The sequence below is a fragment of the Halichoerus grypus genome, chromosome 13 (assembly GCF_964656455.1).
Source record: "Halichoerus grypus chromosome 13, mHalGry1.hap1.1, whole genome shotgun sequence".
NCBI classification, from domain to species: Eukaryota; Metazoa; Chordata; class Mammalia; order Carnivora; family Phocidae; genus Halichoerus; species Halichoerus grypus.
Genome location: NC_135724.1, coordinates 90,185,594 through 90,201,685, shown reverse-complemented (window position 1 = coordinate 90,201,685; position 16,092 = coordinate 90,185,594). Strand labels below are relative to the sequence as shown.

General features: G+C 58.1%; 1 protein-coding gene across 21 annotated transcripts in view; it reads left to right on the top strand.

Moving 5' to 3' along the window:
* NCOR2 (nuclear receptor corepressor 2) overlaps positions 1-16,092 on the top strand; it is a 211,888-nt gene that overhangs the window by 58,399 nt on the left and 137,397 nt on the right. For all 21 annotated transcript variants that reach the window (XM_078061099.1, XM_078061098.1, XM_078061102.1 and 18 more), the window contains 2 exons: positions 6,017-6,231; positions 14,421-14,548. In XM_078061099.1, the coding sequence (XP_077917225.1) occupies positions 6,127-6,231; positions 14,421-14,548 (233 nt within the window). In that variant the 5' untranslated portion in view covers positions 6,017-6,126. The remainder of the gene's footprint in view (positions 1-6,016; positions 6,232-14,420; positions 14,549-16,092) is intronic.

Genomic DNA, 16,092 nt, shown 5'->3' with positions numbered 1-16,092 from the left:
CCCCTTTAATTCGTGTCCACCCAGAATCTGGGAATGTGATCCTATTTGGAAAGAGGGTCTTTGCAGGTGTCATTAGTTAAGATGGGGTCATACTGGATGAGGGTGGGCCCAGAATCCAATGACTGGGGTCCTTGTCAGAGGAGAGGACACATGGACACGAGGGACACGGCCAGGTGATGAGCAGCAGGGACTGCAGTGAGGCGGCCACAGGCCAAGGGGCAGCTGGGCCGCTAGCAGCTGGAGGAGGCAGGGAGGATCCCTGGGGGGACCATGGCCCTGCCCACATCTTGGTTTGGGACTTCTGGCCTCCAGAGCAGTGAGAGGATGCATTTCGGTTGTTTTCAGCATCAGTGTCTCTCCAGCCTGGCCGGTGGGGGCGGGGGTACGAGAGACCACGTCCCCTGTGTGGGAGCCGTGCCTTGTCCCGGCACGCCAGAGGTTTGTGGTGAGCGTGCATGTGTGTGCGTGTGCTGGGGGCGCCTCTCGGGCTGACAGCTGAGTGTTGGTCCTGAGGCTCCCCCACCTGCCACAAGTTCCGATGTCGGGGCCCATTAGTTACGGGAACCTTGCAGGCTTGTGTGGTGCAGACAGCTGGCCTTTCATCTTCGAAGCCTGGGCTCAGGTCTGAAGGCTCCCAGGCACGTTTCAGCAGTCTCGGCACCTTAACAAGCACCCCCCGCCCCCTGCCCACATCCCCCCACTCTCAGAGACAACCCAGCCCCGGCCTGCTGTAATTCTGCCCTCCCCGGAGCTGAAGCAGGCCGCACACGACATGGAAAATCTATGGAATGTGCCTCGGTGGGGCCTCAGCGTCCTGCCTGGAGAGAGGAATGTGGGGGCAGGAGGCTCTGGCCTCACCTGGTGTTACTGGCACTTGCCTGGACAGGTTCCCTTGTTGAGCACCTGCTGAGTGCCAGGCCCACTGAGAGGCTCCGGAGACGCAGCAGGGAGCAAGGCAGACAAACGCGCAGCGGTGAGCTTCCTCCTGCGGATTTGGAAGCCTTACCAGAGCCACGCAGTGGATGAAACAAGGGATGTGAGGTTAGGATTATGCGGTGCCGCCACATTGGACCCACAGCCTGTGGGCTCTCGTGGGCCGCTGAGTGGCCCTTGCTGGGTGCCGCCTCCAGGGCAGGTGCGGTGGAGGGCCACACCGGGGCCCCTGCGGTGTTTGTGGGGGCCCCCACCGTGGGCCATTCACGGGGAGCCCCATTCTGGACTGTGCACGGAATCCCCTGCCGTGGGCAGCTCTGGAGTTCTTGGCCCTCCCGTGACTGGCTCGGTGGCCCTGGTGTCGCGGTTTATGGCTTGGGTATGTAAGGCCTGGGTGGGCCTCTGGTGTCCCTGTCTGGGGCCCTGGGGCTCAGAAGCATCCCACGCCACCTGGCTCAGCAAGTTCTTTACCTCACCTGAGTGCCATCTTTTCTCCTTGGAGCCCTGACCTTGCTGTGTTTGCTTCATTGAGCACCTGCTGTTTACCAGGCGTGACGGTAGTGCTTCCCAAGCACGCTGTCCTCCCAGCAGGCTGGCGGAGCAGGGGCTCTTGATATGTAGCTGAGGAAACAGATGCAGAGGTGTGAGGCATCCTGCCTGAGGAGGGGACAAAAGGTCCCTGCGCCTGGGTGAGCGCCGTCCCGACTTCCCTGCCTCTGCCTCCTTCTCCTTCTCTGTGGCTTCTGCTCTGGTCCCACCAGCATCGTCTCTTGCTTGGCTGTCCGCAGGAGCCCCTGGGTCTCCCCTGGCTCTCTGCAGTGCCTGCTTGGAAAACACAGTGACCCTTTACTTCCCCAGCCACCGTCTGAGGATCCTCGGGGCTCTCAGAACAGGATCCATCCTGCCATGGCCCGGGAGCCTTGAGTGACTGTCCGCCCTCCCTGCCTTGTGCTCACTCAATGAATTTCTCAAGCACAGGGGTGCCTGGTCTCACCTCTGGGCTCCCGTTTGGGCGGCGGCCTCCACCTGACTCCCCCGACTGTCTTGTGCCCACTCCGGGAGTGCTCCCCGATGCCCCCTCCCCCTCCCCAAGGCTGGGGTAGACTGAGCTTTCTTCTCCAGGCTCACAGTTTGCTGCTTGTCTGCCCCCGCTGCACCCTGCTGGAGCACCAAGACCCTCTGTGGCTGGGCCCTGCTTCATTCATTCACTTGGGGCTCAGCTCGCAGTAGGGACCCTGAAGTTTCTATACATAAATGGGTGCCCACCGCCCTCTCCCGACTCCAGAGCCACCAGACCTGCAATGGTATCGGGGCTGCCGTGTCCTATACCCGCTGCAGTCGGGGTTCGTTTTCAGAACGCCTTCCAGCCCAGCCCAGATCCGGGGTACCCTCCTGCCATCCCGTGGGGCTCCCTCATCCTCCCCTCCCCCTGTCTTTGATGAAGGAGTGTCCTTTTTCTTGTCGTTCACATTCAAACCTCGATGAAGTCAATGCTTAAATTCGTTTTTCCATTCACAATGTTATGCAAATACTACCTTTACCTAATTTTAACACATTTCCCTCACTTCGAGGCTGAGGCTCCAGCCTGGTGGTCGTCAGCAATCCCTGCCCAGCCCCTGGCAGCCTCCAGTCTGTTTTCTGTCTCTATGGGTTTGCCTATTCCGGATACTTCCTGTAAGTGGACTCAGGCACAATCTGGCCCTTTGTGACCGGCTTCTTTCACTTAGTGCCATGTTTTCAAGGTTCATCCGTGGTGTGGCTTGTGTCAGCGGTTCATTTCTTTTTGTGATTAAATCATGTTCCACTGTATGGATGGACCACAGTTTGTTTATCCATTCATCTGTTGATGGACTTTTGGGCTGTGTCCACCTTTTGGCTGTTGTGAATATTGCTGCTATGAACGTTCGTATACATGTATTTGTTTGAGTCCCAGTTTTCTGTTCTTTTGGGTATGTGCCCGGGAGTGGAATTGCTGGGTCATTTGGTAATTCCATGTTTAACTTTTGGAGGAACCGCCAAAATGTTTTCCTAAAAAAAAAAAAAAAATTTTTTTTTTGAGCTGGCAATAAATGTGACTGAGGTTGGGAGGGATAGAAATTGGGTTTATTAAATAAGCTCGTGGTGAATGAAGGAGGCACTCAGAGTCCCCTGGCTTTGGGGATCACATGCGTGTGAGGACGCTGGGCCAGGGGGCTGCTGGGGTGACCTGTTGATGGCTGAAGCCCCCCAAGCTTGGCGGTGGACACACCGTGAGTCTTGAGGGAGTGGGAGGCCAGCCAGAGCCTGGCTGAGGAGGGTGAGGAGGGTGAGGGATGCCGCCGAGGATTCTCCAGGGCTGGTTTGGAGAGATGTCACCTCCCTGGCTTCTGGAGCCCACGTGCACCACCCGCGTGAGCATCTGGCAGAGGCTTGCCTTCTCTAGTCGGCGTTCTGTTAGGCAAAGGAAGTCAGGAAAGCTGTGGGTAAATCAGACTTCTCTGCCGCCTTCTGCAGTGCAGAATCAAATAGCGATTTGGAAGTTGCCCGCGGTGCTCTTGGAGGAGGGGCAAGCAGTGTGAGCATCTCCCCCACCAAAGTGCTGGCCTCATCTCCTCGGAGAGAGGGGGCAACTGTTGAAAGCCCAGAGAGAGAGAGCAGACTAAAATGTGCGTCGCTGCATTGTACGACCGGGCTCTGCTGGGCTTGGAGATGAACTGGAACAATGGGATTTGTGCAGCAGTGGCCAGACCTGCCCCTCTCCCAAGGCCAGTTTCCTGTGTCCTGTCTTCAGGACAGATGCCATGTTGCCCTTGGTGGGAACTGGCAGGGGCAGCTCCTTCCCCCTGTCCACATCAGAGCATCACTGTCGCTGGGCTGGAGCTACTCAGAGATGGTTCTAGTGATAGTGATGCAAGCAGCTCATGTTAGCTGAGCAGGATGTGTTCCCATGCTCATAAAAATTACATCCTGTCGGCCGGGAAGAGCCCACGTGGGCAACTTCCTGAGGTGCTTGTAGGTGCATTGGTCCGTGACTCCTTTCTTCCCTGGGTGAGTCAGAACTTCTGGTGGCAAGTGACAGAAACCCAGGTTGGGCCGGCGAGGCAAAACACACAGGAACGTCTCAGCTCTGCTAAACGAATGAGCAGGCTTCGACTGCCTTCAGGCATGGCTGTCATCAGGACCCGACTGTGCGCTCTCCACCCTCAGCTCTGTCTTCCGGCCGGTTGGTGTCGTTGTCGGGCAGGCACCTGCCATGAGGTGACCCCAGAGCTGCAGGCTTTCATCCTCCCGGCTTAGTCCCAAGCAGACCGCCCCCCGTTTCTGGTCCCCCCCCCCCCCAGCAAAAGTCTCAAGACTGCTGCTCATTGGCCTAGGTTGGGTCACATGCCCATCCCTGAACGAGTCCCGGGCCCAGGGGATGCAGGAATCTGATTGGCCAGGCCGGGGTCACATGATCACCCCTGGAGCCCGGGGAGGGAGGATGGTTCCCTGAAAGGACTTGCCGAGTCTACAGCAGTGGAAGATCGGGGTGGGGAGTGGGACGCAGTCCGGCCCCCAGGCAGGGGTCTCCTTCCTCCTCTGAGCCCCGCGATCTCTGCCCTCCCTCCCAGCATTCTTTCACAGTAGACCCCCGCCAGGCAGATCGCCAGTGGAGGGTCCAGGCGTCCACATCCTTGGGGCACAGTCGTGAGCGGCAGGGCAGGGCGATGAGGGACGCCGTGAGGTTACAGGGAGCTGGGGGTACGTTCTCTTTACTGATGGCAGGAGATGCAGCTCCGCCCGCCCCAGCGCGCAAGGACATCCAGGGGCGGGCCCTCTGCGCCATCTTGGCTTTCCCTCAGCTGGGGTTTGGGGGCTGCACGTGGCAGGGCCGGAGGGACACCCCTTTCCTGAGTGGCTGTTGAGGGTGGAGTGTGGAGGAGGCCTGGGTCGTGCCCGCGGGCTCCCGCTCCGAGCTGGGGCGGCGGTAACCGTGGGCAGGCTGATGGAGACGGAGAGGCGGATCCTATGCAGGATGGAGGCCCCAGAGATTTCCGGGCACAGGCAGCTTCTAAGGGCCTCCTCGCTCCCTTGACTTGAGTCCTTTCTTCTTCCTGAGCCTCAGCTTCCCCAGCTGTAAAGACGTTGGACTGATGCGTGAGCTTCTTTCCAGCCTGGACACGGTGGTTTGTCTCCCGCGGGAGGCACCGTTCACCTGCCTCCCGGCAGCCATTTGGGGCCCCGCTGGCTCTTGTCTGTGTCCTTAGCTGTTTCTGCACCGCCCAGTCTCCTCACTCCCAGCTCTGCTCCTGCACGGGGTCACGGGGAATCCCAGGCAGGCCCGCGGGGTCACACTGTGACCTTTGTCCTGTGGGAACTGACCCTGCCCACCGCGGCCCAGGACACTCATGTGTTCTTTACCCTGGCCATGCCTCTCAGGACAGGTCCCCAGCTGCCTGCCTGAACTGGGTGCTTTCGGAGAACTTTGCCCTGGTGACTCAGAAACCCGCAGAGGTCTTGGGGTGAGGTCGGGTGGGTCGACAGGGCTTGGGATCCTTTGGGGGGGATGGGGCAGCGCCCATAGAGTTGGGGTTCACGGAGTGAGGTCGGGTGGGCTGAAGAGGGCTTGGGACCCTTTGGGAGATGATGGAGGCAGTGGGCACAGAGTTGAGGTTCCATGGGGTGAGGTCAGGTGGGTCAGGGGGGCTTGGGACCCTTTGGGGAGGGGTGAAGCAGCACCCACAGAGTTGGGGTTCCATGGGGTGAGATCAGGTTGGCTGAGGGGGCTTGGGAGCTATCTGTTGGGGGGGGCAGTGCCCCCAGAGCAGGGGTTCCTGCGCCTGCTGAGTGAGGGCCTTGGTTATGGGTGGGGGCATGGCTTTCCCTGATGCGGCTCATGTGGCAGCTGTTGGTCTGGTCTGTGGCTCAGGGGTCCCTCAAATACCAGTCGCATCTCCCACTGTCAGTGGGCAGGAAGCGCCCCAGCGGCATGGAGGAGGCTCAGGAGGACCTGTGTGCTTGCTCTTCCTCAGGGACCAAAAGAACGACCAGGGGGCCCCAGCAGGGTCCCTAGAGGGGCCATTGCCCTGTTGCTCATCTTGTTTCTTTTCTGGTTTTCTCTCAGGTGCCTGTGACAGGGCGGCCCACGAGCAGATGACAAGGACTGGGTTTTAACCTTGGTGGCCACTGAGAGGGAGATTATTGGGGCCCAGGAGCCCCTGGACGCTCACCGCCATGTCGGGATCCACGCAGCCTGTGGCGCAGACGTGGAGGGCCACTGAGCCCCGCTACCCGCCCCATGGCATTTCCTACCCTGTGCAGATCGCCCGGCCCCACACGGTAAGTAAAGGGTGTGTGTGTTCTCCGGGGTCGCCTTTGAGGCCTTTTTCTTTCACCAAGTCCCCACAAGGGCTGGCGTGCCTCCAACGGTGTCCGACCAGGGCTCACTGTGTCCCCCAAGGGGAAATGGGGTGCCACGGCAGAGACCACTGGCGTCTGGAACTTCTGGTGAAATCTCTTAGCTCCCACTTTAAAGCTGGGAAGATGGAGACTGGGGCCGGGTTGAGCTGGGATCTCTGTCTCTCAGAGTCATCAGTGGAATTTGCGTACAAACACGGAGCACCTACTGAATACATTTTCCTGGCAGCCCAGCCTCCCCTGGACCCCTTCTTGCTTTACCAGGGGGGCTATTGCTGACAGCCCCTCGCCTCCCTGATCCTTGGCCCCAGAGCTCCTTCACTGTGGTGATGCTCGGGGCTCTGAGATGATGAAGCTCATGTCTCTGGAGCCCTGATTTGGGGATCCGGGGTGTTGGTTCTGCTCACCAAGGAGCCGCCCCATCTCTCGGGGATAGCCTACCTGTGGGGAGGCAGAAGTGTTCTCACGTGCTGGCCTGCACACGTGTGTGCCCTCGATCAGCTCTCCTAAGCTGCACCCTGCTCTGTCCGTCCCCGTGCAGTGGCCCCATTTCCTGCCTTCACCTCTAGCTGCGTGGTGTGGTTGTAAGGATGGGCCTTTGGTTCTGCTTTGTTGGCATTTATTGGGTACCTACTGGGTACCATGTCCCTGGTGCTTGCCAGAGGGCTCTCAGGGTCTTGGGCCTCCCCGTTTGACCAGCTGGCAGTTCGGCGAGGGGATGTGGGGCCTTGCGGTCGTAGGTGGGGGAGAGGCTGACTCTCTTGGCCTGTGTGTGTGCATGCACGCATGAATACTACTTAGCGTGGTTCCTCCTCATGAGGAGAGGAAGTAGTGGGGGAGGGCATTTCCATCAGCGTGTGAACCCACTGGCCCCGTGCAAGGGTGTCCCAGACACAGCGGCCTCTTGAGGATTTGGGCCCCCGCGGATGCTTTTCAGAGCCAGCTGGGCTAACTGGGCACATTATGGAGTCCTGTTACGAGAACTTGCCCCCGCATAGAGTCTTCAGATTTTCACAAACAGCCCAACGAAAGAGCATCTTGCATTGTTATCCCATTTTGCAGATGAGGGGACTGAGGCCAGAAGATTAAAGCACAGGCCTCGGGTGAGATCACTGCTGGGAGACAGTCGGCTTCAGCTTCAGGGTTTTTTTTTAAGACTTTATTTATTTATTTGACAGAGAGAGACACAGCGAGAGAGGGAACACAAGCAGGGGGAGTGGGAGAGGGAGCCTGATGTGGGACTCGATCCCAGGACCCTGGGATCATGACCTGAGCCGAAGGCAGTCGCTTAACCAACTGAGCCACCCAGGTGCCCAGCTTCAGGGTTCTGAGCCCTGTCACGGATGCCTCTGTTTATTGGGCGGCTGCTATGTGCCCAGGGCTAAGGAGTGTGCTCCTGGGGGCGAGTTATTATCATGTAGCGTTGTGATCTTCATTGTGATCACCAGCAACAACAGCAAAACCGTGGCGTCTCGTTTGCCGAGCACCTCCGGCGGGACAGACGTTCTGTTCAGAGCCTGCCGTGCAGACAGCTGCACGTGCCGTTCCAGATCACCCCGGAGTGGGTCTCGGACGCTCTCTCTGTAGATGAGGAATGTGTGGTAGGTGAGGAAACAGGCCCAGTGGCTTACCGCATCTGAGCCTCAGTTTTTTATTCATAAAACGGGGTAAGAAGAGCACCTGTTTCCTAGATTCGCGTGGGGATTAAACGTAACGAGGGCTGAGTGCTTATGGTGGCGCCTGGCACGCGCTCTGCCCGATGCCTGCATTTGACGTTATCATTGCTTGTTACTGTCGCTGTTCGTGCAGCTGCCCGGAGGGGCTCCCTCTCCTGAGGACCCCTGGCGGATGCCTCTGGCTTCTCTCTTGTTTCTTGGCACCCCCCCCCCCCGCTGGTTCCCACCCCTCTCCCACCCCCTCCCCTGTGGTCCCTATAGCCCCTGCTTGCCCGCCTTCCCTCCTGCCCTGCCCTTTGCCTCAGCTGGGCCCTCAGCTGGCCCTCTCCCAGTCGTTTGGGGTCACTGGCTGACCCATAACATCTCCTGTTCTTCCCCCGCTGGGCTGTCAATGACGCAGGATGTGGCTGGACAGGACCCAGCTGTCACCACCCACTCTAGGCAGGAGGCTGAGCTCCAGGGGTGAGCGGGGGTGAGCGGGGCCCTGGGGCAGCTGTGGGGTGGGGCATTCCTGTCCTGTGTGTGGTGGCAGCCGTGGGGCCCCAATACCTAACCACCCTGCCTTGTGCTGGGGTGGCCCAGCCCCACTTGTCACCTGAAAGGCAGGAGCAAGAGTTCTGGGCACCCTGGGGATTGTGGGGGGTCTTGCTCTCCTGGGCATGTCTCCCGGCTGGAGCCACTTGCCCTTAGTTGGTGGGAGGTCAGCATTGGCTCTGTAATCTGGAGACTACCCCCCCCCCGCCCCTGACTGCAGCCACATGCCCTCTAACCCCTTCCCATCAGCCCATTTTATAGGCGGGGTTTGGAGATGCTCCCCGTTTTTTTGAGTCTAGAAGACAGAGAGTGGAAGAAAGGGGAGATCAAGACACAGGGAGGTAAATGTCCCATCCAAGAGCCAGGCAGGAGCCCAGTGTATGGGCTCCTAGCATAGTAGCTAAGGCAGGAAGTTGGGAGGAAGGGGAGGGGCCTAAGCCGGGGACCTGTGACCTTCCTGGGGCTCAGTCCTCTCCCACACACACTCCTAAAAGGTTACCTTCAGCTGGAGCACGTCCTGGCTCCAGAGGCCTCTTTCAGTGTGCTCTGAAATTTCAGCTGCTTGGACGGCCAGTCCCCCCTGGAGTCCAGAACCTCCAGATGTGGCTTTGAGTCTCTGTTCCTTCCAGCTTGCTGAGTGACACCGGGCTGCTCACTTAGCCCTGTGGGGCAACCTCAGTTTTCCTGTCTGCAGTATGGAGTTGTGGGTCTGGGCCTCAGTGGAGGATGTTTGCAAGGTGCTCAGGGCAGTGTCTGCATGCAGTAAGCGTTTGGTGGTCCTCTCTTTCCTCCTGGGGCAGGGTGACAGGAGCCCCAAGGAAGGCCTCTCTGTCTTTGGGGCTCCAGGACCCCGGACTCCGAGGGGCAGTGGGAATTGTCCCGTCGGCTGGCCCACCACCTGCAGGCTGCCTGCTGTGGTGTGCGTGGTGTGGGTGGAAGGCATGATTCCAGGCATGCTTGCAGGCAGAGGCCTGGACCCGAAGGCTGTGGGAAGCCCACCGTTCCCCTGACCACTTTAGACATGTACTCAGCCTCCCTGAATCAGGCACCAACTTCGGCACGGTGCACATTGCTCGTCGAAGGCCACCTGCTCTACCCTTGGAACCTCTCTGTCCCCTGCTCTCGCCACCTCTGTGGTCTTGGCTTCCCTCCCTCACAGAATCAGGACCCCACATCTTTCCCTGAGGGCCTCCCAGGATGGAGGGTCCCCCAGGATGGAGGGTCCCGACATCCCCTCCCTGCCTCACCTCTTATCAGGCTTTCTTTGGACTTCTCCTCCAAGTCCACTGGGACCATCTGAACTTCCCTGAGTTCTTGTAGTCCTTGTGCTGAAGGACTGTGTTAAAGTCAAAAGGTGCAAGGCCTGACATGCAGCAGTACTGCTTTCTGCTGTGTGGCCTTGGGCAAGTTACTTAACCTCTCTGTGCCTCAGTGTAGAAGGGTAGTTAAGAGCACAGGCTCTGGAGCCAGACTGCTTGCATTCATGTCCTGCCTTAATGATATCCTAGCTGTGGAATTTCAGACAAGTGGCTTTACCACCTCATGCCTCAGTTTCCCCATTATTTGAGCAAGATAATCATAGGATTCTGAGGTTCAGATTAGCTGACCTGGGCAGCGGCTTCGCGCAGTGCCTGGACAGAATTAGCACACGCTGATACCAAGTAATGATGGTGATGATTTCGATGATGACGTGTTATTATGACGACAACACGGCATGAGTATTCTTTTCCACATTGTCTGTGGGCTCTTCCTCTAGAGGAGGGGTCAGCAAACCTTCTCTGCGAGTACTGCAGGCTCTTCAAGCCATTCGGTCTGTGTCACAACTGCTCAGCTCTGCTGCCCTCGTGGCTTGAAAGCAGCCCGCCAGGATGCAGAGGGATGGCTGAGAGCCAAGCCTGCCTTTGGCCTTGGGCCCCGTTTCTGACTCCTGCCCTGGATCGGTGCTTGTCAAACTCTTCGTGGGAAGGATCCACCCGTCTAACTTGCCGTTTGCCCCCGCTTGTCCATGGGCTTACTGCACGTGCCCCTGCTCTCGGATGCGCACCCTGGTTGTGCCCGAGGTTGGCAGCGTGCACGTGGGCTGTTGTACCAATGCACGTGTCTTCTGTGTCCACCTCGTCACAGGCCCACAGCGTTGTGGGCCTCACGTGGGGCAGCGCTGCCCTGGCTGAAGGGTCAGGGACCCAGGAGCCTGCGTGGGCCAGAGGAGGATGCGGACACACGTAGGCAGCTGGGGGCGGGGGGTGGGGTACTGGAGCTTTGCCCATGTCCCGAGTGCTGCCTGCTTTCTATCCCTCAGCTGTGTGGCCCTTCCTGCATCTCGGTTCTCAGGGCTTGGGGATGGCCCGAGGGGCAGTGGGGGGGGCGGTGTTTGGCCTCTGAGGAGCCCTCTTGGGAGCCCCCATGCTGGGAGCTTTACTCATTCATTTAGTACTTATTAGGCACCTCATGTGCCGGTACTTTTGTAGGCCCTGGGAACAGAGCTGTGAGCAAACCAGAAGTATCCCTGCCTCAGGAAGCTGGTGTTCTCCTGGGGGAACAAAGAGCAGGGAAGGAGGAGGGAGAGAGTGGCTGAGGTTGCAGGGGTCCTAACTGAAGTTAGGACTAGGGAGGGAGACCTCACTGAGAAGCTGACATTGGAATCAAAACCTGGAGAGAGCTAGAGGGCCAGGCATGGGGAAATGTGGCTTAAGAATGTTCCAGGCAGAGGGAATAGCGTGTGCAAAGGCCCTGAGGTGGGAGCTGTCTTGATCGTAGCCCCCACTCCTCCAGGAGGGACCCATGAATCCTTTCCCTGCTACATATAGTTCCAGATGTTTCCTCAACCCCTTCTGGGGTGAGAAGCCTTATCCCAGGGGCCAGTGAGGAGCACCCCTCCTCCTAGCACAGCCGCAAAGAAAATCTTCCAGCCCCCTCCTTCAAACATCTCCCAGAATCCCGACCCAGTTTGGATTTGATCCGAGGCTCAGATGCCCCAGCCCCTCTGTCCTTGTGGCCCCGCAGGATCTAGGCAGGGACGTGCCAGATGGGGTTCCCTCCTGGCTAAATTGCTTTTCCAGCCCCGTGTCACCTTCCCGGCAAGTTTTAGGGGCATAATTTATCAGCAAGCCCCAATTTCAGTGTCAGGCACTGTGGCTGGGTAGAAGCCAACAGAGGTGGGTAGGGGTCTCACCTGGAGACATTTTTCCTCCCCTGATTTTCTGAGCAGCAGCTCTGGAAGCACATGGTGAGGGCAGGGCAGGCCTCTTCTCCCCAGGTCTGGTTTGCTGCCGTCGCCAGGTGGGGTTGGTTCAGGATTGGCCCCCTGCTCCTCCCTGCCCCTCAGCAGGAAGCCAGCTTGGCCCAGTCTTGTGTCTCAGAACCTCCCCTCCCTGCTGTGTGACCTGGGCAAGTCACTTGACTTCTCTGTACCTGATTTCTCATGTTTGTGTGGGACTGTGCAAGATACCCACCTCATGGCGTTGTTGTAGGGATTAAATTAATTAGTATGCTTAAAACTTTCAGTGGCAGGTGGACACAAGCAATTTATGAATGTTGGGTATTATTATTACTTCTTTAACTCATGGAGAGTTGTGACGCTCTGAGATGTGGCTGGGAAGCTTGTAGACCAAGTGCTTGATGTATCCAGTCTCATGTGATCACAGTGAGCCCACCTTGGGTCAGTTTCTTTCTTGGGGTCTCCTCAATTCTTGCCTTCCTGTGGAACTTTGAGACACACCTGGGGGTCTGTGGGCTCAGCCCTGGAGACCAGCTTCAGGCCCTGGGGTGGAGTTTAATGAGGACCCTGCAGAAATGGTCCCTGAGATGCTCCTTGGAGGGACTTTGCAGGCAAGCATATCCCACTTATCTCCTAAACTGGGAAACTGAGGCCAGAAAGTTCGTGAAGTGCCTCTCTGCCTCCCCCCCACCATTGGGGGCCCCATGGGCCTCTTCCCGCCTCCGTTGGCAGTTGTCGGCACTATCTCACTGCGGCCCTCTCCCCAGGGATTGGATTGTCTGTCTCTCTGCCGCTTTGCTCATTTTGCTTTTGTGTGAAAGAGCTGGGTGGAGAAAATCTTCCTCCTGGCAGACTGCAAAGCCTGCTGATTCCTTCTCACACCTCTGTACGTGCGTGCCAGATCTTTGCCTGGCAGCCTTGCCAGCGTGATCCCAGAGGCCTGCACCCCCTCCCTCGAGGCCTTTCTTCCTCCTCCTCCTTCCCACCCGCCACCCCGCGCGAGCACCTGGTGCCTTGTGCTAGACGTCCTCACAGGGCACGGGGAGGCCGAGCCCTTCTCTGCCTTCTGGAAGCTGCCCTTCACCTTGGGGTCAATCCTTTGGAGAGTTGGGGAGGGTGAGTGGTAGGAGGCACAGAGGCCTCCCTCCTGGTCAGGCACCCACTTCAAAGATGAGGAAACCAAGTCTCAGGGGGTTTGAGTGACAGACAGCCCCCTCGAGCCATGCAACTTTACCCCACGTGGGGCTTCCTCACTGTTTCCAGCCTCTGAAGTTGATGGGGCCCCTGTTCGTTCCATTTACTCATCTGCTCTCGCCCTTGGCCTCCCAGCATCTTACATGCTTGGTTTGGAGGGTCTGAAACATATGTTCCCAGCACACCTGCCTGGTATCATCTGATTCTCTTTGCAGAAATAACCGCTTAAAAAAAAAAAAAAAAAAAAGGCAACAGAAGAATGACTAGATTTTTATGGAAAAATGGGAGAACTAAGAGAAGTGCCAAGAAGAAAATAAGTTACTGCCAGTGCTGTTCTTCCCAAACCTCACCTGTGTCAGACATCACTAATTGACTGCCACACACAGTAGAACTGAGTGTTCTAGTCAGACAGAGCTAGTCGATTTGGGTTGGTACAGTGTGAAGCCAGTCCTGTTTTCTCTTTTGAAAGACTTGTTTCTATCCTTTTTTAGTTTTTTAAAAATATTTATTTATTAGAGCACGAGTTGGAGGGGCAGAGGGAGAGGGAGGGGGGAGAATCTCAAGTAGACTCCCCACTGAGTGCAGGGTCCCTCACGGGGCTTGATTTCAGGACCCTGAGATCATGACCTGAGCCAAAATCAGGAGCTGAACACTTAGCCGACAGAGCCATCCAGGTGCTCCTCTATCCTTTTTATAAAAAACCTTTTTTTAAAAAAAAATTTTATTTATTTATTTGAGAGAGAGAGAGATAGCACAGAGGGAGAGTGAGAGGGAGAAGCAGGCTTCCCACCGAGCAGGGAGCTCGATGCGGGGCTCGATCCCAGGACCCTGAGATCATGACCTGAGCCAAAGGCAGACGCCCAACCGACGGAGCCACCCAGGCGCCCCTATAAAAAAACCTTTTAATGTGCTTCAAATCAGAGTGTAGCTGATAATCAGGGTACATCTACTTTGTTCACGTTTAGGTTTTACGCAGAGGGTCATGGACAGTAGGGGCATTTTCCTGAAGAAGGAGGGTTTTGCCTGCAGTTTATCCTTCTGACTTTGATCCGTGCTTCTGTATGTGACACACCGACCAGACCAGGGAATCCCAGGCTGGCCTTGAGCCTCCCAGGCCGTCGCTGCCGGCGCCGTCTTGCGCACATGCCCTGCTCCCTTAGTGCCCGGTTGGCCGACGCGTGGGCTGTGGCTTTTCCAGCTGTGTGTGGACACGGGGACTCGGCTGTCTCCTTTGGAAAGAGGGCGTAACCGCAGAGCTCTGGGTGCCGGGGTGGTGGGGAGTGAGGGACCCAGGCCGTGCCCCACCGGGTGCAGGTCAGCTGGCGATCGGCCCCGGGCACGCCCTCTGGCCACACTGGGCCTCCCGAGCGTGGCCCGTGGCCCGGCGCAGAAGCGAGCACTGGGCAGGGAGCGTGTGATTCTGTCCCCTGTGCCCACGACTGTGGAGTGGGTTGGCTTCGCTCACTCACTTCCTGGGCCTCTCGCTGCAGGATGTCGGGCTGCTCGAGTACCAGCACCACCCCCGTGACTACACCCCACACCTGTCGCCTGGCTCCATCATCCAGCCCCAGAGGAGGAGGCCCTCCCTGCTGTCCGAATTCCAGCCTGGGAATGAAAGGTGAGCGGAGGCCTGCGTGTCGCCTGGCTCGGAGTGGCGGCCTCATTTCTCTTGTCGGGAACGGAGGCCTATGCTGGAGTAGGAGCTGGTAGGGTGTGAAACGGGGGGTGGTTGGGCTGTGCGCTCACCCTTGGCCTGGTGCAGCTGTGACTTGGGGCGCAGATGGCGTTGGGCACGGGAGAGCCACGGGTCCTCTGACGTCCCACCACGGGCCTTCAGTGGTCTCTGGGCGTGTGCCTGGGCAGGACGGGTTGACCACCAAGATGTGGGGGAGCAGGCCTGGGGTGCTGGTTGTGAGGGACATGTCCGCACCAGGGTGCACACGGGGAGCCCCCTTCCTTCCCTCTCTTTGTCCTCCCCTTTTCTCTGAGGCCTTTTCTGTCCCTCAGCTACCAGACGAGGTGTCTGCCCGTTTGCTGGTGCGTGCCTGTTGCTGGGCTGGCTTGGGTCTCCTTCAGTCCAGGTGGGAGGGAAGGAGCCAGTGCAGCAGGATGGGGACCCCAGTGAGGGGAGGACTGAGGTCAGAGGAGGGCCCCAAGATGGCAGAGCTCATAATAGCACTAATTGCTAGGAGTCCTGACGTCGGACACATGCTGGCCCATTCTAGGCGGTAGGCACACGGTGGGGATCCAGGCAGACGGCCCTGCCTGCGGGGAGCCTACAGCCTAGCAGGGAGATGCTCCACAAACAGCACACAAGATGACTCCAGAAGGAGGCACATGACCTATGGGGTGGGGTAGCTATTATCTCTCTGGCTGGGGTAGCCAGGAAAGGCCTCTCAGAGGAGGGGCGCTTATCCAGTATGTCGCTGGCCATTTAGAGAGCTGGCTAAAGGCACTCCAGGCAGAGGGAATAGCACATGCAAAGGTCCAGAGATGAGAATGTGCTTGGGGTGTTCAGGGAGGGCTTGAACTTGAAAAGCACTTCAGCAGGCGCAGTGTTCAGGCTGTCTGGTAAAGAGCAGTAGTTGGAGGTGGAGTCTGGGAGTCCTGGCTCTGCGGCGTGTGGTCAGACAAGGCATGGCTTCTCTGGGCCAGTTTTGTCCTCTGCAAACTGGGGAGCCAGTTAAGGAGAGCCAGTGGGGAGTGAGTAGGCTGGACAGCTCCCATCTCTGCCCCGGGCAGCCTGGCCGAGTCGGGAGGGAGGCAAGGCCAGACTGAGCAGCCAGAGCGCCGTGGTTGGCTAGTGACGTCTGCCCTGGGTGGGTGATGCGCAGATAACATGACGTGTGTTACCACCTGTGTTGGACCCACAAGGCTTTTTGGATTTGGCCGTGCCCGTGAATCAGCTGGGGTCCTTGTTTCAGTGCAGAGTCTGACTCAGTAGGTCTGGGGTGGGACTCCAGACTCTGCATCTGTAATCAGCTCCAGGTGGGGCCGACGCTGCTGGTTGTGGGCCACGCTTGGTGATGAGGGAGTGGGGAATCACTAGTACGTTCTCCTCCTGCAAACACAGTTAGTGAGTGTTGACTCGCAGGGAGACAAGTCTGTGATTGAGTCCTGCCTCGCCGCGTGCCCTTGCATAGGTGGGCACTTCTCTCTCAG